Source organism: Saccostrea echinata, unplaced genomic scaffold (genome assembly GCF_033153115.1).
Source record: "Saccostrea echinata isolate AGI-Se365-2 ecotype Australia unplaced genomic scaffold, CSIRO_AGI_Sech_v1 ptg000012l, whole genome shotgun sequence".
NCBI classification, from domain to species: Eukaryota; Metazoa; Mollusca; class Bivalvia; order Ostreida; family Ostreidae; genus Saccostrea; species Saccostrea echinata.
The window spans coordinates 18,708,249-18,735,582 of NW_026889761.1; the positions used below are offsets into that span (position 1 = coordinate 18,708,249).

Here is a 27,334-nt window from a genome sequence, read left to right on the forward strand (position 1 = left end):
TGCACTATAATCTACGAGTAAAGAATAAAGCAGACAGATATAAACACAGCACAATTCACTCTCGCATAAAGCTTTGGTTCTTATTCTTTGTGTAAATAAATACAATCCTTCTATCTTTGGTTCACAAATCAAGGATCCTCTAGAATTAATCCTTAAATCCCGTCATACTGAGATCATTCATTTGAAGAAAAAAAATATACAGGGGTTAACCTATTTTATATTATAAACTAAGCAAATCCTCAAGTTAGTAGTGGTTTGGGTTTTCCTGGATAGAAACCATCAGTATTGCCAACATCCGAGTTTTTGAACTTTGTGTATCTGTAGTCTATTGGCATACCTAGAGAAAGATAAAAAAATGTTAATCATTTACAGCCCTTGACTTTCATACTTGCCAACCTCCAACATGTCAAAAAAGAGCCATGACCCTTTTTGGACAGTAAACAATCTGGACAAAACACATAACAACATTCATGACATATTTTCTTGATTATATTATTTTTCATGTACTAATATATGATAATTCTCCCCCAGTGTATTACCTTGCTATATACTCTGTAGTGTTGTAATGACTGATAATTCTCCCCCAGTATATTACCTGCTATGTACTCTATAGTTGGTACAGCTATAGTGTTGTAATGACTGATAATTCTCCCCAGTATATTACCTGCTATATACTCTATAATGTTGTAATGACTGATAATTCTCCTCCAGTATATTACCTGCTATATACTCTATAGTGTTGTAATGACTGATAATTCTCCCCTAATCTATTACCTGCTATATACTCTATAGTGTTGTAATGACTGATAATTCTTCCCCAGTATATTACCTGCTATATACTCCATAGTGTTGTAATGACTGATATTTCTTCCCCAGTATATTACCTGTTATGTACTCTATAGTGTTGTAATGACTGATAATTCTTCCCCAGTATTTAACCTGCTATATACTCTATAATGTTGAAATGACTGATAATTCTCCCCCAGTATATTACCTGCTATATACTCTATTTTGTTGTAATGACTGATAATTCTCCCCCAGTATATTACCTGCTATATACTCTTTAGTGTTGTAATGACTGATAATTCTCCCCAGTATATTACCTGCTATATACTCTATAGTGTTATTATGACTGATAATTCCCCCCCCCCCCCCCCAAGTATATAACCTGCTATATACTCTATAGTGTTGTAATGACTGATAATTCTCCTCCAGTATATTACCTGCTATATACTCTATAATGTTGAAATGACTGATAATTCTCCCCCAGTATATTACCTGCTATATACTCTATAGTGTTGTAATGACTGATAATTCTCCCCCAGTATATTACCTGCTATATACTCTAGTGTTGTATTGACTGATAATTCTCCCCAGTATATTACCTGCTATATACTCTATAGTTGGTACATCTATAGTGTTGTAATGACTGATAATTCTCCCCCAGTATAATACCTGCTATATACTCTATAGTGTTGTAATGACTGATAATTCTTCCCCAGTATATTACCTGCTATATACTCTATTGTTGTAATGACTGATAATTCTTCCCCAGTATATTACCTGCTATATACTCTATAGTGTTGTAATGACTGATAATTCTCCCCCAGTATATTACCTGCTATATACTCTATAGTGTTGTAATGACTGATAATTCTCCCCCAGTATATTACCTGCTATATACTCTATAGTTGGTACAGCTATAGTGTTGTAATGACTGATAATTCTCCCCCAGTAAGTGTTCATGTGTTTATCATGTTTAGTATCCTCCTCTTCGTGGTAAAAGAATGACCCCCAAGACTGGGACAGAATGTACCGTTCCTCTTCAGGATCTTTTTCTAAGTTCACCTATTTTAAAAAAAATACAACAAAGTACATCTGGTTGTTTTTCTCTGGTCCTTATCAAATTTGTTGGCAAAGTAAAATGTTAAGTGATTTAATGTTTCTTCAAGATTATTAGTCCCCTACCAGTGAAACCGGAGGGGACTAGAGGTTTCCTCTGAGTCTGTCTGTCCATCTGTCTGTCTGTCCCTCTGTCTGTCTGTCAGTCTGTCCCACTTGGTTTTCCACACTTTTCTCCTAAACGCTTGCAGATATTGAGCTGATTTTGGTAGGTGAGTGTATCTTGATAAGTTACAGATCAAGTTTGCATTTCATTCTGCTTCATTGATTTTTGATGGAATTACAGCCTTTTCAATTTTTAAGGGTTTTCCGCAATTTTCTTCTAAACGCTTTCAGATATTGAGCTGATTTTTGGTATGTGACTTTACCTTGATTAGTTATAGATCAAGTTTGCATTTCGTCCCGCTTCATTGATTTTTGACGGAATTATGGCATTTTCAATTCTTAACGGGAACCAGATTACACTGCCGGTAGGGGACTAGTATTGCTAATGCAATACTATCAGAATGCTTTTTATACCTACATCAATAACTTCGAGGCACATTGCAAGGCAATTTTTTAAAAAAGTTTTCTGCCCCTTTCAACCCAGGTTTTAATCAATGGGAAGGTAGGTAGGAAAAATATTTTACTTTTTAATCTTATAATTCTGACACATCTTCATGCAAAATTTTACCACCACTGTAATTAGTCCCCTACCGGTGAAATTAGAGGGGACTATAGGTTTCATCTGAGTCTGTGTGTCCCTCTGTCTGTCTGTCCCACTTGGTTTTCCGCATTTTTTTCTACATTCTTGCAGATATTGAGCTGATTTTTGGTATGTAAGTGTATATTAATGAGTTACAGATCAAGTTTGCATTTTGTTCCACTTCATTGATTTTTGAGGGAATTACGGCCTTTTTAATTTTTAAGGGTTTTCCACACTTTTTTTCTAAATGCTTGCAGATATTGAGCTGATTTTTTGGTATGTGAGTGTATCTTGATGAGTTACAGATCAAGTTTGCATTATGTTTCGCTTCAATGATTTTTTAATGGAATTACAGCATTTTTAATTTTAAATGGGAACCAGACTACACTTGCCGGTAGGGGACTAGTATTGCTAATGCAATAATCTCAAAATGCTTGTTAGTCCCCTACCGGTGAAACTGGAGGGGACTATAGGTTTCCTCTGAGTCTGTCCATCTGTCTGTCTGTCTAGCTGCCTGTCCGTCTGTCAGTCTGTCCCACTTGGTTTTCCACACTTTTCTTTTAAACGCTTGCAGATATTGAGTTGATTTTTGGTATGCGAGTGTTTAGTCCCCTACCAGTGAAACTAGAGGGGACTATAGGTTTCCCCTAAGTCTGTCCGTCCATCTGTCTGTCTGTCTGTCTGTCAGTCTGTCCCACTTGGTTTTCCACACTTTTCTTCTAAATGCTTGCAGATATTGAGCTGATTTTTGGTAGGTGAGTGTATCTTGATGAGTTACAGTTCAAGTTTGCATTTCATTCCGCTTCAATGATTTTTGATGAAATTACGACCTTCTAAATTTTTCAGGGTTTTCCACACTTTTTTTCTAAACACATGCAGATATTGAGATGATTTTTAGTGTTTGACTTTACCTTGATGAGTTATAGTTCAAGTTTGCATTTCGTTCCGCTTCTTTGATTTTTGACGGAATTATGGCATTTTCAATTTTTAACAGGAACCAGATTACATTTGCCGGTAAGGACTAGTATTGCTAATGCAATACTCTCAGAATGCTTGTTTACTACAGCAATCAGTCCTTATCACAAAGCTGCCTTTACTATCACATTTTCTCTTGACCCCTATATTTTCTGTTAACTGTACACAAGAGCTAGGTTCACTTTATGCAGAAAATGGCCCTTTCCTTATCCCAATTAATTTACTAAGACCCTATGTCCCATTTCAAACATCAATATAAAGTAGAGACATAATGCTTTTATTTCCTATAACAATTAAAGTTTCCTTTGAGAGTCAAGGTATTTGGAAATTGGCTTTGCGAAACTGCAATGCTCTTATCTGCAGAAAACAGGACGGGTGTATTTGAGTACCTTCAGCAAAGAATTAAAAGATCATCACAGCCCTTAATCCAAAAAATAAAACATGCTTTAATAAATGTCAGAAACAAGTCTATCATTAAGTACCTGCAAATTTTGGATTAAAATTTTGACCATTTTTGAAGGAATTTTCAGAATATGGGAATAATGACGCAATTCATGATGTCATAATGCATTGGCTAGCAAGAAAATTAAGTCATTTTCAATAGATATATAATCAAGAAGGGGCCAAGTGATATTTGAAGTACTGTCATCTAAGTCTGAGCAGTTTTGATTTTTCAGAAATTCACAGGGCCAAAAAAGGCCCTAAGTGAACCTTGCCCTTTGTATATTGGTTTTTTAAACCTCTGAAGAAACATTATATCAAAGCATCTGACTCACTTCAAACAAACTTTTATGAAAAAAAATTTACCAAAGGCCATCTTTAAAAAATTATTTGGTTGCCCTCTCCCAACCGACTGGCTAAAAATGGCCCGACTCAAAACTTTTTTTTAACCTCCAGGAAGCAATTATTTTTTTATGCATTCCGGAAAATAGATTTTAAAAATTCAGCATTGATTTTGAAATTTCCTTTGAAAAAAAATTTCTCACCTACCTACCAACTCAATTTTTTCATCCTGAGTCAGCAGAGGGCAAGCAAACATTATTTTAAAGTTGGCCCAATGAAAATAGACTTAAAATGGTTCAAATAAAAACAAATGAAGAAAAAGAGCTAGGCCAATTTTCATGGATTAGTCTACAAACAATATTTTAATTTAGGCATAAACTGGAATACTGTAAATCACTTTTTATTCACAAGAACTAAGTATGCAAGACAGTCTGCTTGCGAAAATTTCATTTTTACGTATATTTTATTAGCATAGATTATATACAACAATAATCATGATCTTGAAAATTTTGTCTCACTTATAAATACCAAATACCTATCTTGCAAAAATAAGGTGTCAGGAAAATTTGGTGATCTACAGTAACACAAACATGTTCTTTACTTGTATGCCCTGAGGGCCCCAAATTGGTATCAACAAATGTAATCATAGAGCTGAATGATTTTTTTTTAAAAAAGACTAGATGAAATCCCGCGCAAGCGCGGGGAATTAAATTTATTCCATTACCGACAGAAAATATATTGTAGTTTCTACTGACAGCCTACAGGCTTATAGCAGGAAGAAATACTTTGTTCAAAATCCCGCAAGAAGTAGATGTACATGTACGTCTCCACCCCCACCCACCCCCCTTTTTGTAAAAAATTGAAAAATAACAATTTCATTAATTGGCGTTTATTATGAAACCTGCTATACTATATTATGGATATTGTACTTCAGATGCTCTTGTTTCATTTCCGTCAAGGATAAAATCAGCGAATATACACATTTTACTGATAATTTTTTTTTTGGGGGGGGGGGGGGTTTAAAAATTCACAGGTACTTGAGTCTTGGTTCATAAATATGTATGTACCTTTTTGATATGTAAAAAAATATACTTTTATTTACTTTTTTTTTACATATCAATAAGGTACATGCATATTTATAAACCAAGACCCAAGTACAGGGTCTGTGTAAAAATTAGCTTATAACCCCCTATGAATAGGCCGAGTATTTGATACAAAGACTGTATTCAGAAAAAAAAGAATGAAATGTATTGATTAAAACACAAAATTTTACAGTTTTAAATGTATTTGAACAATACCTTATTCATAAATTTTCTCTTTTCATGTAAGCAAGTTATTACGAAGTACAAATTCTACTTCGAGTTCGTTGCCACGATGCTTTCAGTTAGGAATATAGGAACATAAATTATATATACAAATTTTACCGATAAATTTATTAGAAAACCTACTACATATATGTAATAGTCTTTCGATATATAACATGTAAATATATTCACAACTTATAGTGTTATCAATGATTTGCCATTTTTTCAATGACCATTCACACAAAAGCTTTTTTTATGTTCTTGCAGCTATAATCGCCTCGTTTTTCTTTTTAACATCGGGCTCGATGCTATATGATGTTCTAGAAGCTTCCTTCAATATTAAGATTGGTGAATGACAAAAATAATTTGGACATTTCCCTTTTTAGTCGGTTATCACAATCTTTTTCTGTTATATCATTTAAATCAAGCTTTGATTGAATAATTCAGTGTTGACGTTTTATGAAATAAATAAACAATTGCTTGTTGTCAGTTTCATTAAAAATTTCCAGTAACCTAGATCCGCCAACCGGAAACGCCACCGTACTCACGTTTTTGCTATTTCATGGCTGTGTATAGAAAATAAAAGTAGACTTTTAATTTCATGTACGACACTTACTATGCGAGTGAAATCTAAATATAGTTTACGGACATCATCTTGTATATAGTGTATTGTTAGAGGAGTAAGTAAGAACTCTGGTGCACCCGTTTCGGAGTTTATTTGCAAAATTTATTAATTTATAAGTATAGATTCTACACATATCCATACAACTTTTGTCTGGTTGGCTAAGGTTTGCACTCTAAAATGCCCTTGCATACCCTAATAATTAATGGAAACTCTAAACCCTAATGAAATTTTTTCTGTACTTTGAGAAAACTGTATCTTATAAAGGTGTACATATTGAATTTATCTATTTATTTTCAACATAGGCTACCTGCCATATTTCTCCATGAAAAAAGTTCAAAGACAATGAAGTATTAGTGAAAAGAAATCACTGTTGCATTCTTACATTTGGAAAATACATGCAAATAATGTAGTCAATTAATTTATTTTGGTCTAATATAAAGTTAAGAATACCGGTACTTATACTTTAATCTATTTCAAATTGTGCCATTTATTGTAGATTTCCTATATCAAAGGGGAGATCTCTAAACAGCATAAATTACCATAGAATTAGAATTTTTGTTAAGCAATGTTTAGAGCTTTTTAACAAGCCTTTTTTTATGTCTGAAACATCATTCATTGGTGTTCATGGCAATGTTGAATAAGTCAACAGTCAACCCTCCATTCTTGAATTAGGCAGAACTGAAGATAAACCTCAAAATTCCAGAGGATTTAAACAATCAACTGGATAAGTGAACCCACATTTGCCTTTGTGTCATTCTGAGATGTACCTGGTGCTTAGGAACTTTGCGTTTTGGTTCTAGGATGTCTTTTAAATCTGGATGGTAACCCTCTGCTTCCATTTCCTCTAGTACCAACACAACATCCCAGTTACCAAATGTCTTAGCTGGAAAACTGTCTGCACATAGACTGTCCCCAAAATACACAACCTACAAAGGAATCCAGCCTGAAGTAATATAACAAAACTCCACAAGAAATGAAACATGGGGAAATCATTCTTCAGTTGTACAATTACCTCACCACCACCACCAAAATTAGATCATATAAAAAAACATAAACAATGCATATGCACACCACAATTGGACAAAGTCAATTTTCAAACTGCAGCAATTCTTATCTATTTTACAGTAAAGATATACAAACCTTTGGATCAGATTTCCCTGTCTGTTTGGACAGGAATTTCATCAAATCTGGCATATTTCCATTGGAGTAAGTTTTGAATGGTTCCAGTTCATCAACACTACCTTTGTCCTCTCCATTTTCTAAGAAAAGAAATAACATCATCACATTACAAGCAATCCCATATAACATCAATTTTTAGGTCACCTGAGTTTACTCAGGTGACCTATTGCTATCTGTTTTCGTCCATCGTAATACATTAACATTTAAACATTTTCAGTTTCTTCTCTGGAATCACTGAACCAATTTCAACCAATTTTGGCATATAGCATCTAAATTCATGGTCCCTGCCCATCTGGGGCCTGAGGGGTGGGGCTAAAACCATCAAAATTAATGCAATCTTAAACAAGAGGCCCAAGGGCCTTAATGGTCACCTGAGTATAATACAACAATTTGGAGGATCCATAGAGTACTGAAAGGTGAAGATTTGTTGCCCAAAAGCAAGAAAAATGGGTGATCAGGATCAACAAAATAATTAGTCTAGTGTTCATTAACAGTTCATAAGTTAGGTTCTGATCTGTTCCCCATTTATCACTAACACCATACAGTATATTAACAATCTATCAGTGCTTCTATACTATTTTAATTCCTTGTTGAAATCTCTTACATTGGACTCTCTTGGTCTTTAATGAGCATTGAATAAGACAAGTTATTTTGTCTCATTTTTATTTATCTATCACTTACAAGTCTACCTGATCATAAAAACTATGAAAGTACTTTTTGTATTATATGATAAAAAATCTTGCATAATTCTCTTATTCTATTTACCTTTCAAGTACATTATTTACAGTGACTAATTATCAAAAGTAAATGGCAAGGGGGAATAACTCCTCTCAGTAGAATACAAATTAATAGAGCCCTGGCCAGGACCAGAACACTTGACAAAATGGTCCAGATGTTCAAAAATCTTTATTAAAAAACTTTAACTCTATTTGCCTCTGATATGCCCAAGTGCAGAGAAGATTTTCAAAGAAATAATGCATTTTTTACTACAGATTCACTATATTATCAATTGAGCCCCCCCCCCCCCCCCCCCACTGAGAAACACCAGAGCCTCTCACCCTGGGACCAGAAGTTTGCTCATCATACATGTAAGTAATCACTTTGTTTATCTGATTAACACTAAGGAGCAGTTAGGATTATTTAACAGAATTAATGCATTTTCACTATATATAATCAATAGAGCCCCACCCTAACACCAGAACCCTGACACTGGGGCCATAAAATTCACAACTTTAGAAGAGGCACTCTTGCTCATTATAACTGGGTATAAGAAGAGAAGAAGATTTTCAAAGAATTAATGCATTTTCACTATATAATCTATAGAGCCCTGCCCTAACACAAGAACCCCTGACCCTGGGGCCATCAATTTCACAATTTTGGAAGAGGCACTCTTGCTCATCATAATTAGTTTGTTTAATAATACCAAGGGACAGAGAAGAAGATTTTCAAAGAATTAATGCATTTTCACTATATAATCAATAGAGCCCCCCCCCCTTTTCACCAGAACCCCTGACCCTGGGGCCATGAAAATCACAATTTTGGAAGAGTTAATCATGCATATCATAACAATATACTTAATATGTTTAAATAATACCCAGGGGCACAGAAGAAGATTTTCAAAGAATTAATGCATTTTCACTATATAATCAATAGAGCCCCCTCCCCCCTTTTCACCAGAACCCCTGACCCTGGGGCCATGAAATTCACAATTTTGGAAGAGGCACTCTTGCTCTTCATAACTATGTACTTAGTTAGTTTATTTGATACCCAGGAGCAGAGAAGATTTTCAAAAAAAATAATGTACTTTCACTATATGATCTATGTAGCCCCACCCTAGCACCAGAACCCCTGACCCTGGGGCCATGAATTTCACAATTTTGGTAGAGGGCTCAATGCTTATTACAATCATGCCAACAGTTTGACTGCTTGATGTCCAGGAGTAAGAAGAAGATTTTTGAAGATTGCATTAATTTTGGTGGTTTTAGTCCCAACCCTCAGGCCCCAGGGGGGCAGGGACCATGAAATTCATAATTTTTGTTCCCCTTTACCCATAGATGCTTTATGCCAAATTTGGTTGAAATTGGTTAAGCAGTTTCAGAGAAGAAGCTAAAAATGTTCAAATGTTAACGCACGTCACACGACGACGGACGAAAACGGATAGCAATAGGTCACCTGAGTGACTCAGGTGGCCTAAAAATCTTCTTCTTTACTCCTGGACATTAAGCAGCCAAACTGTTGGCAAGATTGTAATAAGCATTGAGCCCTCTACCAAAATTGTGAAACCCATGGCCTCAGGGTTAGTTCTGGTGCTAAGGCAGGGCTCTGTTGAAAATATATAAAGAAAATACATTTTTTTCTTTTAAAAAAATCTTCTCCTCTGCTCCTGGGTATTAAGCAAACAAACTAATGCATAGTTATGATGAGGAAGGTTGCCTCTTCCAAAATTGTGAATTTCATGGTCCCTGGATCAGGGGTTGTGGTGTTAGGGCGGGGCTCTGTTGATGATAGTGAAAATGCATTATTTTTAAAAAAAAAACTTCTCTGCTCCTGAGTATTTAGCCGATGAACTAAATGCATAGTTATGATCAGCTATGCCTCTTCTAAAATTATGAAATGTGTGGCCCCAGGGTCATGGGTTCACTGAGGGGGAGGGGTGGTCTATAGATTATATTGTGAAAATGAATTAATGCTTTGAAAATCTTCTCCTCTGCTCCTTGGTATCAAGCAAACAAGCTAAATGCATAGTTATGATGAGGAAGGGTGCCTCTCTCAAAATTTTGAATATCATGGCCAATGAGTCAGGAAATCTTGTGTAGGGGATGGTGGCTCTATTGATTATATAGTGAAAATGCATTAATTCTTTGAAAATCTTCTCTACTTCTGGGTATTATGTAAACAAACTAAGTGCATGGTTATGATAAGCAAGAATGACTCTGCCAAATGTTTGAAATCCATGGTGTCAGGGTCAGTGCTCTGGTGAAAGGGGGAGTATAGATTATATAGTGAAAAATGCTTAATGTCTTTGAAAATTTGTCTGCTTCTGGGCACCTTTGAGGCAAACAAAGAAAAGTTTTAATAAGCATGGATATTTTTATCAGATTTTTGCAATTCTTTGGTCAAGTGTTCTGGTGCAGGACAGGGCTCTATTCATTGTATTCTACTGACTACAGAGAGAGATTATTCCCCTTTGCCATTCGCCTTTGATAATTAATTACTGTAAATAATGTTTTGAAGGGTTTATAGAATAAGGGAATAATATGCAAGAATTTTTAATACAAAAAGTACTTTCATAGTTTTAATGATCAGGTAGACTTGTAAATAATAGATAAATTAAAATGAGACAAAAATAACTTATTTTATTATATGTTCTTCAAAGACCAAGAGAGACAAAGGTAAGACATTATAAAGGGGGGGGGGGGGTAAATATAGTACTGAAGCACTAATGTTTTGTTAATAGTCTACATGGTGATAGTAATAAATGGGGACAAGAAGAACTTGCTCTATGAGCTGTTACTGAGTACTAGACTTAAGTATTTAGTTGATCATTGTATTTCTCTTGCTTTTCGGCAACAAAGCTTCATCTATCAGTTTCTTTTTTACTTCTATTGATCCTCTAAATTGTTGTATTATATTCAGGTGACTGTTAAGGCCTTTGGGTCTCTTGTTTAACACATTACAAGAACTCTCAAATATCATCAATACATTACAAGCAATATCCATTAACATAAACATATTACAAACTAGAGGCCCATGGGCCACATCACTCACCTGAGCACTGTGGCCAGGAAAAAGCAAAAATCAGTTCAGTATTGAAAAGCTTAAAGGCAAAGGTGGTCCCGACCTACCCCTAAAGGGGTATATGATTTGAACAAAATTGAATCTACACTAACTAAGGATGCTTACTTATTTTTACATACTTCTTTGACTAACTGTGGCTTTTTAACTGTGTTTTTTTTCCCTACAAGTTTGAACTTTCATTGTGGTCCCACCCCACCCCCTGGGGTCATGATTTGAACAAATCTGAATCTATACTATCTGAGGAGCATATAAATATGACCAATCATGGCTTTGCTGTTACTGAGATTTTTTTTAAAAAATTCTATGTATTCCTATATGTATAACTTTGATCATCAATTGTGGCCCCACCCTATCCCCAGGGAGTCATGATTTGAACAAATATGAATCTACACTACCTTAGGATACTTCTGAATAGTTAATAACCAATCATGGCTTTGCTCTTCTTGAGAAACAGATTCTTCTTATATACTCCTAAAAAAAACGTTGATTGTCCATTGTGGCCCTGCCCTATCCCCTGGGGGTCATGATTCATACAAACTTGAATCTACAATACCTGAGGATGCTTTCATATGAATATGACTGATCATGGCCTTGCTGTTCTTTAAAAGAAGATTTTTAAAGATTTTTCCTATATATTCCTATCTAAAACTTTGATCATCCATTGTGGCCCTACCCTACCCTCGGGGGTCATGAATTGCACAAACTTGAATCTACACCACCTGAGGATAATTCCATATAAATATGACCAATCATGGTTTTACTGTTCTTGAGAAGATTTTTCCTATATACTCCTATGAAAAACCTTGATTGTCCATTATGGCACCACCCTACCACCGGGGGTCAGAATTTGAACAAACTTAAATCTACACCACCTGAGGATGCTTCCATATATTAAATATGACCAATCATGGTTTTGCTGTTCTTGAGAAAAAGATTTTATTCCTATGTAAAACTTTGATCTTCCATTGTGGTCCTACCCTACCCCTCGAAGTCATGATTTAAACAAAGTTTTAACTAGAATCTACAATACCTGAGGATACTTCCATATAAATATGAGCAATCATGGTTTTGCTGTTCTTGAGAAGGATTTTAAAGATTTTTCCTGTATATTCCTATGTAAAACTTTGATTGTCCATTTTGGCCTACCCTACCCCTGGGGGTCATGATTTGAACAGACTTGAATTTACACTACCTGAGGATGATTCCACACGAGTTTCATCTTTCCTGGCCCAATGGTTCTTGAGAAGAAGATTTTTAAAAGATGCCATTAATTTTTCACTAATTTGTAATTATCTCCCCTTGGAAGAAGAAGTGACCCTTCATTTGAAGAAATTTGAATCCCCTTCACCCAAGGATACTCTATGCCAAGTTTGGTTGAAATTGGCCCAGTGGTTATGGAGATGGTGATGATTCTGTGAATTGGCCAAAATATCTGAAACAGGTTGGGATTCGAGGGGCTACCGAAATATTGGTTTTAGCGAGCCTTAAATAGGTTCAAATGAGAGACAAAAATTAAAGTGTGACAGTTTGTTCAACAACTGAATAAACCTTCATGCCATTGTAAGGAAATCTGAATCATCCATACTTTTGTGTTTACCTTACTTGGAGATAAAAGCAAATGTCTTGGAGATGCAAACAAGATCAAAACATGGACTAAACATCTAAACAACAAGTTTTTACCCAGACAGAAATGGAAACAGATCGCTGCAAAAGTAGAAAGTAGCGAAACATCTGAAAATACTCATTGATATCGGATTCATGGATTCAAATAAGCGGAATTCCGCTATATATCAGAACAGAATTATCACTGTTGAGAAGAAGATGAAATTGTGAAAAGTTAACTACAACAACAACGGACAACAGACATATTTCAATCAGAAAAGCTCACTTGAGCAAAGGCTCAGGTGAGCTGAATTGCCTTCTTTCGTAATCATACCTAATGAAACAAGAAGTCTGTGAGCCAGTACTCACTAATAATACCCCTGCTCTGATGTGAATACACAAGTTCAGTTATGGACAGACACAGTGATAATCAGGAAATTGACATCGGATTTGTACAAAAATGAATTGCAACAAATAGCATGCCTAAACAAAGAGTGTGCTAAAATTTCAAGCATCTGTGATGAGTAGTTGCTGAGAAAACTGCGACTTAAATTTGTTATGTATGGTAAGGACAGACGCACGGATAAACAGGAAGTTGACATCGAATTCATACAAAAATGAATCCCACCATATGGCATGCCTAAACAAAGGGTGTGCTAAAATTTCAAGCATCTGCGATGAGTAGTTGCTGAGAAAACTGCGACCAAAATTTGTGTTATGTATGGTACGGACAGACACATGGATAAACAGGAAGTTGACATCAGATTCATACAAAAATGAATCCCTCCATATGGCATGCCTAAACAAAGAGTGTGCTAAAATTTCAAGCATCTGCAATGAGTAGTTGCTGAGAAAACTGCGACCAAAATTTGTTACGGACAGACAGACAGACAGACAGACACACAGATGGACAGACACACAAGGGTAAAACAGTATACCCCCCTCTTCTTTGGAGTGGGGGTATTAACAAGAGGCCCAAGGGCCTTAACAGTCACCTGAGTACAATACAACAATTTAGAGGATCCATAAACTGATAAATGAAGCTTTGTTGCCCAACAGCAAGAAAAATAGTATGATTAGCATCAACAAAATAATTGGTCTAGTATCTATCTGCCCCCCCCCCCCCCATTTATCACTACTCCCATGCAGACTATTAACAAAATGTCTATTATTTAACCCCATATTATTCCTTCTCACAATGGCCTCTCTTGGCCGTTGAAGAACATTTAAAAAGATTAAGTTATTTTTGTCTCATTTTTATTCATCTATTATTTCCAAGTCATTAAAACTATGAAAGTACTTTTTTTATTATACAATAAATTTTCTTGCATAATTCTCTTATTCTATTAAGCTTTCAAATACATTAGGTACATTGATTAATTATCAAAGGTGAATGGCAAAGGGGAATAACTTTGCTAAGTAGAATACAAGTTAATAGAGCCCTGGCCAGGACCAGAAAACTTGACTAAATGGTCCAGGTGTTCAAAATTCTGGTAAAAATACCCTTGCATATTAAAACTTTTACTCTGTTTGCCTTGAACATCCAGAGAAGCATAGAAGATTTTCAAAGAAATGCATTTTCACCATATTATTAAATAAACAAAGCCCCATCCTTACACCAGAACATCTGACCAATTGGCCACGAACTCACAATTCTGGAAGAAGCACCCTTTCTCATCATAACTATACACTTGGTCCTTTAGTTTATAACCAGTAGTAGATAAAAAATTTTGAAAGAAATTATGCATTTTCACTATATACATGTAATCAATAGAGCTCTCCCCCCCCCCCACTAAAACCCCTGACCCAGGGGCCATGAATTTCACAATTTTGGAAGAGGCATTCTTCCTTATCATAACCATGCACTTCCTTTGTTTGAAAAATACCCAGGAGCAGAGAAGAAGATTTTGAAAGAATTCAGGCCTTTTCCCTATATAATCAATAGAGCCCACCCCAACACCAGAACCCCTGACCCAGGGGCCATGAAATTCACAATTTTGGAAGAGGCATTCTTGCTCATCATAACTATGTACTGAGTAACTTTATTTAATACCCAGGAGAGAGAAGATTTTCAAAGAATTAATGCATCTTCACTATATAATCAATAGAGCCCCGCCCTACCACCAGAACCCCTGACCCAGGGGCCATGAAATTCACAATTTTGGAAGAGGCATTCTTGCTCATCATAACTATGTACTAAGTTACTTTATTTAATACCTAGGAGCAGAGAAGAAGATTTTCAAAGAATTAATGCATTTTCCCTATATACTCAATAGAGCCCCACCCTAACACCAGAACCCCTGACCCTGGGGCCATGAAATTCACAATTTTGGAAGAGGCACCCTTGCTCTTCATAACTATGTACTTAGTTAGTTTATTTAATACCCAGGAGCAGAGAAGAAGATTTTCAAAGAAATAATGCACTTTCACTATATGATCTATATAGCCCCACCCTAGCACCAGAACCTCTGATCCTGGGGCCATGAATTTCACACTTTTGGTAGAGGGCTCAATGCTTATTACTATGATGCCAACAGTTTGACTGCTTGATGTCCAGGAGTAAAGAAGAAGATTTTTAAAGATTGCATTATTTTCAGTGGTTTTAGCCCCACCCCTCAGGCCCCAGGGGGGCAGGGACCATGAAATTCATAATTTTTGTTCCCCTTTACCCATAGATGCTATATGCCAAATTTGGTTGAAATTGGTTAAGCGGTTTCAGAGAAGAAGCTAAAAATGTTCAAATGTTAACACACGACGCACGACGTACGCCGACGGACGAGAACAAATAGCAACAGGTCACCTGAGTGACTCAGGTGACCTAAAAATTCTTACCCGTTAATTTAAATTTCTTATTGTCAGTAAAGAAGCCTGGTTTTGATGCGTCAGTAAGGTAAATATCAAAATAGTCTCTCCAGTCGGACCTGTAAACAGATATTTTGTATGAATGTCTGTTAAGCAACTATGACTGAGCTGGATGGAATCCTGAAAAACTTTTTCAGAAAACTTCATATTTCAATTTTCAATTGATCCACTTTTCTTTAGAAAAACAGTCAACAAATTGAATGATATATCTTCTACGGATACATAGCAAAAATTTAATTTCTGACTTTAAAAAAACAAAGTCACCTACCCTAGCACTATTTCAATGACCATTCCAGCAAAATCTATGGCTGATGATGTCATGAGAAAAACAACTCGTTTATCTCCCTTTAAGTCTTTTAGCCACTCTCTGACACCATTACTGCTTGGCTTTAGATATTTCTCAGGATTCTTCTTTACACTAGGAAAGAACCATCCTGCATTTTCTACATAAAATATAGATATGGTGATAGGTGAAACATTTTTCCTCCCATTTATAGAGATTTCTATGGAAAAACAAACGAGGGTTTTTTGATTGGCATTCCACAGGAATATGGGTGCACTTGAAAAGTGAAATTTTGTATGATCTGTCACATGAAATTTTAGCATTCTTTTGATGTATCAGGTTCCTGTGAAATAGGAAAGGGAAATATTTACCCGATATTGTGTTTTGATTTACCAAAAAATAATTTGAATTATGGCTAGATGAGTCATTTGGTACAATATGTTATATTTTCAAATGTTTTTTTTCTAAAAATTTGCAAACTCTGAGTCATTTCTCATTTCTTCTAGTGTGCATTTTGATTCAAAGAAATGAGCAAAACATTTAAAAATATGGAGATCATAATAAACAAACTTTTAAAAAAAAAAATCCCATTGTGTGAATGCATTGCTTCATTGTCCTTTTAAAATCCATATTGTTTGTGTAGCAATAATAGCTCAGTGGTATGCATTACCAGTCCAATCAGGAATCGAGAAATTTTTGTTTGATCCTCACTTATAATTGTTTATGTCTTTAAATACAAACACTGAAATCATTTTTTTCAGTTTGATTTTATTTACCTATTTATCAAAATTTTAAAATAGATAAATTTTGGTTAGGCTGCACTGAAAGCTAAAACAATCTTCCAACTTACTGAAACTACAATATAATTGCATTTTACTATACCTACTATCTTATAGAATATTACTCTGAAATTAGCAATTGATTTTGGCAAGAAATTGTACCGACTTATAAATAGGTCAATGGCAATTTCCTTCAAATGATCTAGAAATATATACAACCGACTTATAAGTGAACAGACTTACATGCAATTATACTACATTTTTGTGGGGTCAAATTTTCGTGGTATGAGAGAATATTATGGGTTCATGGGATTTGATTTCGTTGATGAAGAATGGTTGAGTAGTTATATGACATTATGACATATCACATTTTGTGGTGGACATGAATTTGTGGGTCTCTTCATACCTTGAAAACATCTAAAATTAAACCCCCACGTAAATTAGTGATTTAACAGTATACAGTAATCTGTTTTGTTTTTCTAAATATGATGAATTAATCTGCCTTAATTGGATGTTTGCAAGATTTCCTTTACCTATCAATTTCCTTTCCAAATTAATGTTACTTTGTACATGTATGCTAATCTACCTTTTTTCATGCTACAGTAAAACATGCTTATAATGAAAAACCAGGGACAGACGATTTTGCTTCGTTATAACTGTAATTCGTTATATTCGTTAAGTTCACAATATATCTTAAAGCCACGAAATGAAAATCACTTTGCTTTAAGCGTCAATTCATTAAATAAGTGTGTTCGCTATAAGCGTGTTTTACTGTAGTAGAATGGGCAATGGCAATTTTGAGTTGTCAATGCAGAAAGAATCACACAGAATTAATTTGGAAATGAATTCTATGTGTGAATGGGGCATTAGTGAGTTATAAAGAAACAAAACTGTGAATTTGATTTATCATTTACAGTAATATACTATACATGAAATAATTATAAAAAAAATTTGGTTTCTAAAAACTTTACTATAATCATGTGAGAAGATGGGAAAGAAAATAGATTACTTGTAAACTGAGCTGGTATATAGTTTTCTCCAAAAGCACCATAAATATCTTTCCAGAAATCATATTTTTCACATGGTCCACCATTCTATTGAAAAATAGAGTCTAATAAAGTATTTGTCTTCATCAAAATTTTACGCTTTTGACAAGAACTTGCAATAACATCATCATTGTCCAAATAAATATTCTAAAAAGTGTATAAGATAAATTAAAATTGATTGTAAACAGACTGTAATCATAAAATTAACTTAATATGTTGAATTGAGTTTTAACTATAAACAAAAATTTTCAGAAATTTTCAAATTTTATGTTATATTATTAAAAAAAAAAATAAAGGTAGTAATTTGTAACTTCAAAATTACCTCTTTATCCAAAAAATCAACAATATGAGCACAACACACAAGGGCTGGGATGTCAAAGTAATTCTCAAAGAAACAGAATTTCAGGTCTTCTACAAGAAAAAAATTTCTCAATTGAAAATCTCTCAAACTTAGCAAATATAAAAGTTAAAAGATATTTTCATGAACAATCTACAAGACACTGATAGACACTTTAATTCAGAAAGAATTTGGTCAAAATAGGAAAAATATGAAAAGTGTGCTTTTTGGGGGGGTGGGTGGGGGGGTGTTAATCATAAACAAGCATTACATTCAAGGTTGTCAAACTAAATTACTAGATCCAGCTTGAAAATTGTTTGGGGGAAACTGTTATCAGTTTTAAATGGAAACAAGAGATGCTTGTGAAACACTTATGCCCCCCCCCCCCCCAAAAAAAAAAAATTGGAATTTTTCTAAGTCCAAGGGGCATAACTCTGTCAAACATAGGTAATCAGAGATTACAGAGCTCTCCTCAACAAATATTATCTTTAAATAAGGCAAAGTCCCACTCTTAACTAATAATCTAGTAGTGTGCATCCCTAGATGCAACATTTATGCAATTTTGGTCTGATAGGGCTTGCAGTTACTTCGGAATGGACTTATCTAAAAACTTTTTATTAGTAACTCATCCAGAAAATGTAGTCAAATCCAGCATCTGAAGCAAGTTTGAAAGTTTTCATCCCTTGATGCATCATCCATGCAAGTTTGGTTCAGATAGGTCTTATAGTTTCTTGGCAATGGACTGCTCCAAAAACTTTAACCTGGTCACTCATCCAGAAAATGTAGGTCAGATCCAGCATCTGAAGCAAGTCTAGTTATGTGCATCCTTAGATGTATCATCCATGCAAGTTTGGTCAACATAGGACTTAGACTTACTTGGAAATGAGATCTGCTCAAAAAACTTTAACCTGGTCACTCATCCCAAAAATGTAGGTCAGATCCAGCATCTGAAGCAAGCCTGGTATTGTACATCCTTAGATGTATCATCCATGCATGTTTAGTCAATAGAGGGCTTATAGTTACTAGGAAATGAGATCTGCTCCAAAAACTTTAACCTGGTCACTCATCCCGAAAATGTAGGTCAGATCCAGCATCTGAAACAAGTCTAGTAGTGTGCATCCTTAGATGTATCATCCATGCAAGTTTGGTCAACAATGGATTTATAGTTACTTGGAAATGAGATCTGTTCCCAAAAACTTTAACTTGCTCCAAAAACTCTAACCCTGCTCCAAAAACATTAACCTGGTCATTCTTTAGCTGAAAATGCAGCATCTGAAACCTTGACTGGTACAATGAAACACACTAGAGGCATCCTCCTTGCATCTCTGATTGATATAGGGCATAGAAGTTCTTGAAAAGAAATCTGCTCCAAAAACTTTAACCTGTGTCAAACGCCGGTGTATTACATAAGCTCCCCAACTTTGTTGAGGTGAGCTAAAAATTGCTCGATCGTACCCAAAACAAAACTTGACCTAGATATTCTAATGATAAATCTATATACCAAATTCCATTTCAGCATGTGCAAGCTCTGAGAAGAATATGAATGTAAACTGCAAATAATTGATATTTTTCTTCTAAGTCCAAGGTGCATAACTCTGTCAAAAATTGCTTGATTGTACCCAAAACAGAACTTGATCTAGATATTCTTATGATAAATCTGTATGCCAAATTTTATGTCAGTATGTGCAACCTCTGCGAAGAAAATGAACGGAAACTGTTGGTGGACTGACAGACAGACAGACCAACAGACAGCAGCAAAGCAATATGCCCTCCCTTCTTCAAAGGGGGTTATAAAAATCTTACATCTCTGTAACTCTGTAACATTGTCCAAGCTGTATCTAATCAAAAATTATATTCCTTTGACTCTTGATCTGACCTGCGTGACCTTATCACTATGACTTTGAACATGACCTTTGTGTACTAATCAATTGATGTGACTCTTGACATGACCTATGTGTACCTTCTGCTGTGACTCTTGACATGACCTATGTGTACTTACTGCTGTGACTCTTGACATGACCTATGTGTACTTACTGCCATGACTCTTGACATGACCAATGCGTACTTACTGCTGTGAGTCTTGACATGAACTATGTGTATTTACTTTTGTGACTCTAGACATGACCTATGTGTACTTACTGTCATGACTCTTGACATGACCTATGTATACTTACTGCTGTGACTCTTGACATGACCTATGTGTATTTACTTATGTGACTCTAGACATTACCTATGTGTACTTACTGCTGTGACTCTTGACATGACCTATGTGTACTTACTGCCATGACTCTTGACATGACCTATGTGCACTTACTTCTGTGATTCTAGATATGACCTATCTGTACTTACTGCTGTAGCTCTTAACATAACCTATGTTTACTTACTGCCATGACTCTTGATATGACCTATGTGTACTTACTTCTGTGACTCTTGACATATTCTATGTGTACTTACTGTCATGACTCTTGACATCACCTATGTGTACTTACTGCCATGACGCTTGACATGACCTATGGCCTCCTGAAAGTGTTCCCAGTGTAAATCTTCGCCATAAACAGATAACAACTCTGCTTTTTCCATCATTCGGGTTCCATGACTACACCTTAAAAAAATTAAAGTCAAAACTGGAAAACAACACTTTAAAGTACAAATTACAGAAGATTCTCACTAATGGATACCTTCATATATATTACAACTACATTGTACAGCTCTCCATACAATTGTAATTGTGAGCTATTAGATTAGTTTTTTTGTTAAATAAGGAAAGAAATTTGAGGCACATTGTACTTAATATTTTCTTCACCAAAAATGTTTATACATCTATGAGGAAAACAGACAAAACATAGGCATTCAAAGGTCATGACGCTTACCTTGATGAATATTATCTACAAGTAAGTGAAATCTCACACCAATTTTTTTTCTATTTAGTGAGCATCTGGAGATTAATATCTATGCAAGTTTGGTTTAAGTAGGACTTACAAATACTTGGGAATATACCTGCTTCAAAAACTTTAACCTGTTCACTCATCCAGAAAATGTAGATCAGTTCCAGCATCCACAACAAGTATGGGATCATCCATCCCTAGATGCATTATCCATGCAAGTTTAATTATAACAGGCTAAATAAAGTTATAGAGCTACTCCAAAACAAGAAGTCTGTGAGCCAATGCTCACTAGTAATAAAACCCTGCTTTGATGTGAATATACATTCTGATGTTAATGTACACAAGTTCAGTTATGGACAGACACAGGGATGAACAGGAAGTTGACATCAGATTCATATAAAAATGAATCCCACCATATTGCATGCCTCAACATAGAGTCTGCTAAGACTTCAAGCATTTGCAATGAGTAGTTGCTGAGAAAAGTGCAACAAAATTTGTTATGTATGGTACGTACAGACGCACGGATAAACAGGAAGTTGACAACGAATTCATACAAAAATGAATCCCACTATATGACATGCCTAAACAAAGAGTGTGCTAAAATATCAAGCATCTGCAATGAATAGTTGTTGAGAAAAATGTGACGAAATTTTTTTTATGTATGGTATGGACAGAGGCACGAATAAACAGGAAGTTGACACCAGATTAATACAAAAATGAATCCCACCATATGGCATGCCTCAACAAAGTGTGTGCTAAAATTTCAAGCATCTGCTATGAGTAGTTGCTGAGAAAACTGTGACGAAAAATTTGTTACAGACAGACAGACACACAAACAGACAGACACACAAGGGTAAAATGGTATACCCCCTCTCCTTCAGAGCAGGGGTATAAAAATTACCATGGTCACTCATCAGGAAAATGTAGGTTAGATCCAGTGCCAGAGGCAAGTCTGGTAGTGTCCATCCCTAGGTGCATTAACATGCAAGTTTGGTCCAGGTAAGACTTATAGTTCCTTCGGAATGGAGCTGTTCAGGCCTTTCAAATTCAAATCTCTTGATCATACCAAGTGTTTATGTCCAACATATTATCCCCCATTGTGGCTCCTCCCTATCCCAGGGGTCATCATTTGAATAAACTTGAATCAACACTACCTGAGGATGCTTCCAAATCAATATGACTAGACATAGCTTTTCTGTTCTTGAGAAGAAATATTTTTCTATATGTTCTTAAGTAAAACTTTCAATCCCCCATTGGGCCCCACCCTATCCCCGGGGGTCATAATTTGAAGAAACTTCAATCTACACTACCTGAGAATGCTTCCACATAAATATGATCAATCAGGGCTTTGCTGTTCCTGAGAAGAAGATTTTTAAAGGTTTTTCCTATATATTTCTATGTAAAAATTTGATCCTCCATTGTGGCCCCATCCTACCCCCAGGGGTCATGATTTGAACAAACTTGAATTTACACTATCTGAAGATGCTTCCATATAAATATGACTCATAATGGCCTTGCTGTTCCTGAGAAGAAGATTTTTAAAGATTTTTTTCCTATATATTTCTATGTAAAACTTTGATCCTCCATTATGGCCCCGCCCTACCCCAGGGGGTCATGATTTGAACAAACTTGAATCTACACTACCTGAGGATGCTTCCACATGAGTTTACTCTTTCCTGGCCCTGTGGTTCATGAGAAGAAGATTTTTAAAAGATGCTATTAATTTTTCACTAATTCTTTATTATCTCTCCTTGAAAGAGGGCATGGCCCTTCATTTGAACAAACTTGAATCCCCTTCACACAAGGATACTTTGTGGCAAGTTTGGTTGAAATTTGCCCAGTAGTTCTGGAGAAGATGAAATTGTGAAAAGTTTACAACAACGCGGCCGACACCAACAACGACAGACAACGGACAAATTTTGATCAGAAAAGCTCACTTGAGCCTTCAGCTCAGGTGAGCTAAACAACAAAAATGGATTTATTTATTTAAAAAAATGGGTGTGACTGATATTGTATTTGATTAAAACTTAATATGTATGATATGGGTACTAGGGGGAGGGACTAAGAGGGAATATCTCTCTCTCTCTCAGACATATTTATAAATTTTTATACAAACCTCCCAAAGAATCTTAGGACATTTAACATTTCAGTCTCAATTATAATTACATGTAAAAAAAAATTTAACTTTATAGAATACAACTTCTGAACATTGAAAAATCTAAAGTCACATAATCTTTTCTTATTACAAAATGATGACAGCTTACTTAAACAATAAAATGCTTTCTTTGGTTGTTAATTAGTACCGGAATTAATGTTGCAGCTGTTGCAGAAAAAAAATACATAACCCATGTAAGCGGGTTATGTGAATTTTTTCAGCAATAGCTGCAACGTTATTTCCAGTACTAACAAACAAAGAAAGACATTTTATTGTTTATATTTATATCTTTTACAAAAAACATTCAAAGTAAATTAAATATGTTAAATATTGTATTATAGATGTGTATGTCATTGTATGAATAATTGATGGAACAGCCGTTGCTTAAGAAATCTATGCAGGTGGCTTGCTAAGTGCTGTTTATGGACTGATTAACGGCAATGGATTTTATAATATATATCTAGGATCTCCCATGATTTGTGGTCGGATATGATTTTTATCCAATGAGCCTTGGCACGATTTCATTATCAGCGGCAAAATTTTACAGCGATCAATTTTCTGTGACTAAATAGTTAACCAAATAAACCTTACTTTTAATTTAAACATAACACATATTTGCAGAAAATGTTGTAATTCACCATGTTGTGTTCATCGTTCACACACCATTCACTCACAATTTACTCTGTATTCACTCAGCATTTGACCACTGTTTACTCATTATCAGCTCACCATTCAAATTGGAAAGTAGAACATTTCAGGGACTATAACAATGTCATAACTTACTTGAGAATTTTTCCATCATGACCCAATTTGAGAATGTTGCCCTTTTCTGAGTCAAGAAATAAACCTTTGCATCTTTAAAACAAAATTAAAAGAAATGAGCTCAACTCCGAAATAAACTTAAATCATTATGTCAGGTATGTAAATCTATTTTGTACAATATGTGCTCATTGTTCTTATGTATCTATACCCTATAATTATAGAACTACATTTTGTAAAACTCATTCAAAATCAAGTCTATCTTATATATGAAAATTCATATAAAGCGTATGTGAACACCCTGTTTATTTTTCAACTAAAAAAATAGCAGTCTTTTACAAAACATTAAACAAATCAATCAAATAAAGTATTTGTGAACATCAAATTTACTCACACAAAATCCTTGTGAACACTGAGTTTGTCTTTTATTTTGGGGTCATATCCCTGCTTAATGAGACTTTCACAGATAGAGTCATAGGCAAGCTTTAAAAAAATTAAATCGGATAATTACTAAGATATCACCAACACTCCCCAGTATAACATGTATAATAAATTTTAATACTGTAAGCATATTATTTATAAGTTACAAAATGTTTACTTTTGGTAGATCTCTTTAATATCATTATGGAGGATCTTTACTTGACATAAGAGATGCTCACATTTAAATTTTCCAGTTAAATTTAATTGTTCTATAAAAGTGTTCAAAATTTTTCTCTGAAATAGCACAGATGAAACCAAATTTTGACCACACCCTGACATTTGAGTATAATACAACCCTGTGCATGCTGACAAGAGAAGATTTCAAAGAATTAATGCATTTTTACAATATAATTGATAGAGCCCCACCCTAACACCAGAACTTTTGGCCTACCTAGGGGCCATGGAATTCACAATTCTGAAAGCATAGCTATGAACTTAGTTTGTTTGCTTAATATCCAGGAGCAGAGAAGAATTTCAAAGAATTGATGCACTTTCAATATATAATCATTAGAGCCTCACTCCCTAATATGGACCCTTAGTCTGACCCAGGAGCCATAAATTTCACAATTTCGAAAAACATACCCTTGCTCATCATAACCATGCACTTAATTTGTCTGGTGAATGTTCAGGGGGGAGAGAGAATTTATGCATTTTCAGTACTGTAGGTCACCAAATTTTCACTGCAACCTTTTTTCATGAGATAATCATTTAGTCTTTTTTATTGAGAGAAATTTTTCACCAATTTTGATTTGAATATATCTAAAATATTTAAAAATATAACAAATTATATTTTTCATATTCATAAATTATTTTTATTAAAAAATTTCAAAAGTCAATCTTACTCTTCTTGACAATGTTTTATTAGATATTTATACTGTGCATTCATTAACAGCAAATTTTAAACTACTTGTAAATAAAACAACTTTTACATTTTCTTTGCAAAAATACAAAACAATCATACTGAATAATTAAGAGCTAATTTCAATCTTTCCATACTGAAACTGTATTTCAAAAAAAAAAAAAAAAAAAAAAAAAGAAGAAAAAAACAGTGTCTTAGAAGATCCAATAAATAAATGCTTGGTGTAGCATTCCATCTTAAACAATTCAGTTTGGATGGGTATGCAAGGTGAAGCACATAAATTTAGGAGTTAATGAAATATCATTTTATTTAAAAAAATCAAATACAATGATATGATAAACAAACAATAAAATCTGAATTAAATTGAATATAGATTGTTTTTATAATGGAAAGTAGAAAAATAAAAAGCTACTGATTTTAGCTGCTCATATTAAAAAAATTGTAAAGTTTACAGGTTAAGATGAAAATAATTAAGATGAAACAACAAAGTTTCATGTCAAGTACACTGAATTTCTCCTCCCTTCCCTCTCCCTAAGCATTCTAAGGTGATACTGTATATTGTATTTCTTTGTTATGACAAGAGGGTACCCAAAAGGCACTGCCAAGACTGCAAAAGTTCATGACTTTATCAATTTTAATTTTTGTTTGGGATAGGGGTATCCTTGTTTTAAATAACTGATGACCTTTAAATTTAAAGTTAATTTATTTCTTCAAATTGTTTTTGTCTGTGTTAAGAAAATTAATCATGTTTACTTATTAAAAGGGAATAAAATACACTTATATTAAAGCTGTATATTAATAACTGTTATTGATAAAATAATATTTTTTAAAAAAAAAAAGGGGGGGGATAAACACTTATTTTCGTGACAAAATATCGCGAATTTAAAACGTTATGCGCAAAATCCCCCATAGGAATTTTCAAAAGTTGACATGTATGAGTTGGCTCTAAAATTGCACGACCTTGCGAGTGCATTTGTACAGCTAACAAGTGCCAATATTCAATATCGACATTCTTATTTGTTGACAATCATTATTTTGGTCACTTAGTAACCTTAGCTGCAATAATGTAGCCCTCTCCAATTTTTTTAATCTGATATTTTCAGGAGAAAAAAATAAAAAAAAAATGGAGAGGGCTACATTATTGCAGCTATTAATAACCTATGAACGAAACCGAAAGCAGACAGTTTGTCATATGTGCTACCGGTAACTTAGAAATTAGTTTTTTCAACAAGAAACAGGAGTCGTCTTTTAGTCTTACATTCATTAATTCTACCAGTCTATATTTTGCCAGTGTATGATCCAAATCAAATCCAACTGCATCATAGTCGGCCAAACAAAATTTGTCGTCCCCGTCTGTCATTGCGTTTGTTGTAAAAGAACAAGGATTTCGAACCCGATAGATTCTGGTCTCGCACATCATCGATCGACGAATGAGATCCCGGACTATGCCCGACAACATAGTCGGCCCCAAACAAACGTCAGGCTCATCGTCTGATTTACAACATGATAGACGACGTATGCAAAGAGAATATCGAACCCGACTGACACAACACAAATTACATCCTCCCTCTCGCTCGCTCTCTCTCTCTCTCAGGGCTCTCTCTCTCTCTCTCTCTCTCAGCCCTGAGCCATAGGCACTCCCCAGCTTAATTGTTAAAAAATGTATATCTACTATACTATAAACATTATGTTTATAGTATAGTAGATATACATTTTTTAACAATTAAGCTGGGGAGTACCTATGCCCTGAGCGTACAAAGCGTTAGGATGCGAGGAGTCCCGTTCCCCCTGTGATTTAATATCAGGTAAATCGAAGTTTGACATAGGAATATAATAATCTTTAAAAAAGCAAAGCCATTATTAATCATACTTACATGAAAACATCCTCAGGTTTTTTGTTTGTTTGTTGTCTAATGTCCCTCTCGAGAATTTTTTTCTCATATGGAGCATAGGGACTTGAGACAATCTTAGCAAAATCGGATATATAGTAGCATCTACCGCGACACGGGACCTCGGTTTATACGGTCTCATCCGAA

General features: G+C 34.8%; 1 protein-coding gene across 1 annotated transcript; it reads right to left on the reverse strand.

Moving 5' to 3' along the window:
* Positions 1–205: 205 nt before the first annotated feature.
* Positions 206–26,794, reverse strand: LOC133185478 (5'-nucleotidase domain-containing protein 1-like). The gene is made up of 12 exons (XM_061320726.1): positions 26,557–26,794; positions 24,354–24,442; positions 23,984–24,055; positions 20,650–20,762; positions 18,146–18,234; positions 17,787–17,871; positions 15,984–16,158; positions 15,686–15,774; positions 7,415–7,533; positions 7,042–7,200; positions 1,674–1,848; positions 206–337 (listed from the first exon to the last, which is right to left on the reverse strand). Exons 1-12 carry the CDS (start codon positions 26,755–26,757, stop codon positions 240–242), a joined length of 1,464 nt encoding a protein of 487 aa, XP_061176710.1. The 5' UTR covers positions 26,758–26,794; the 3' UTR covers positions 206–239.
* Positions 26,795–27,334: the final 540 nt, after the last annotated feature.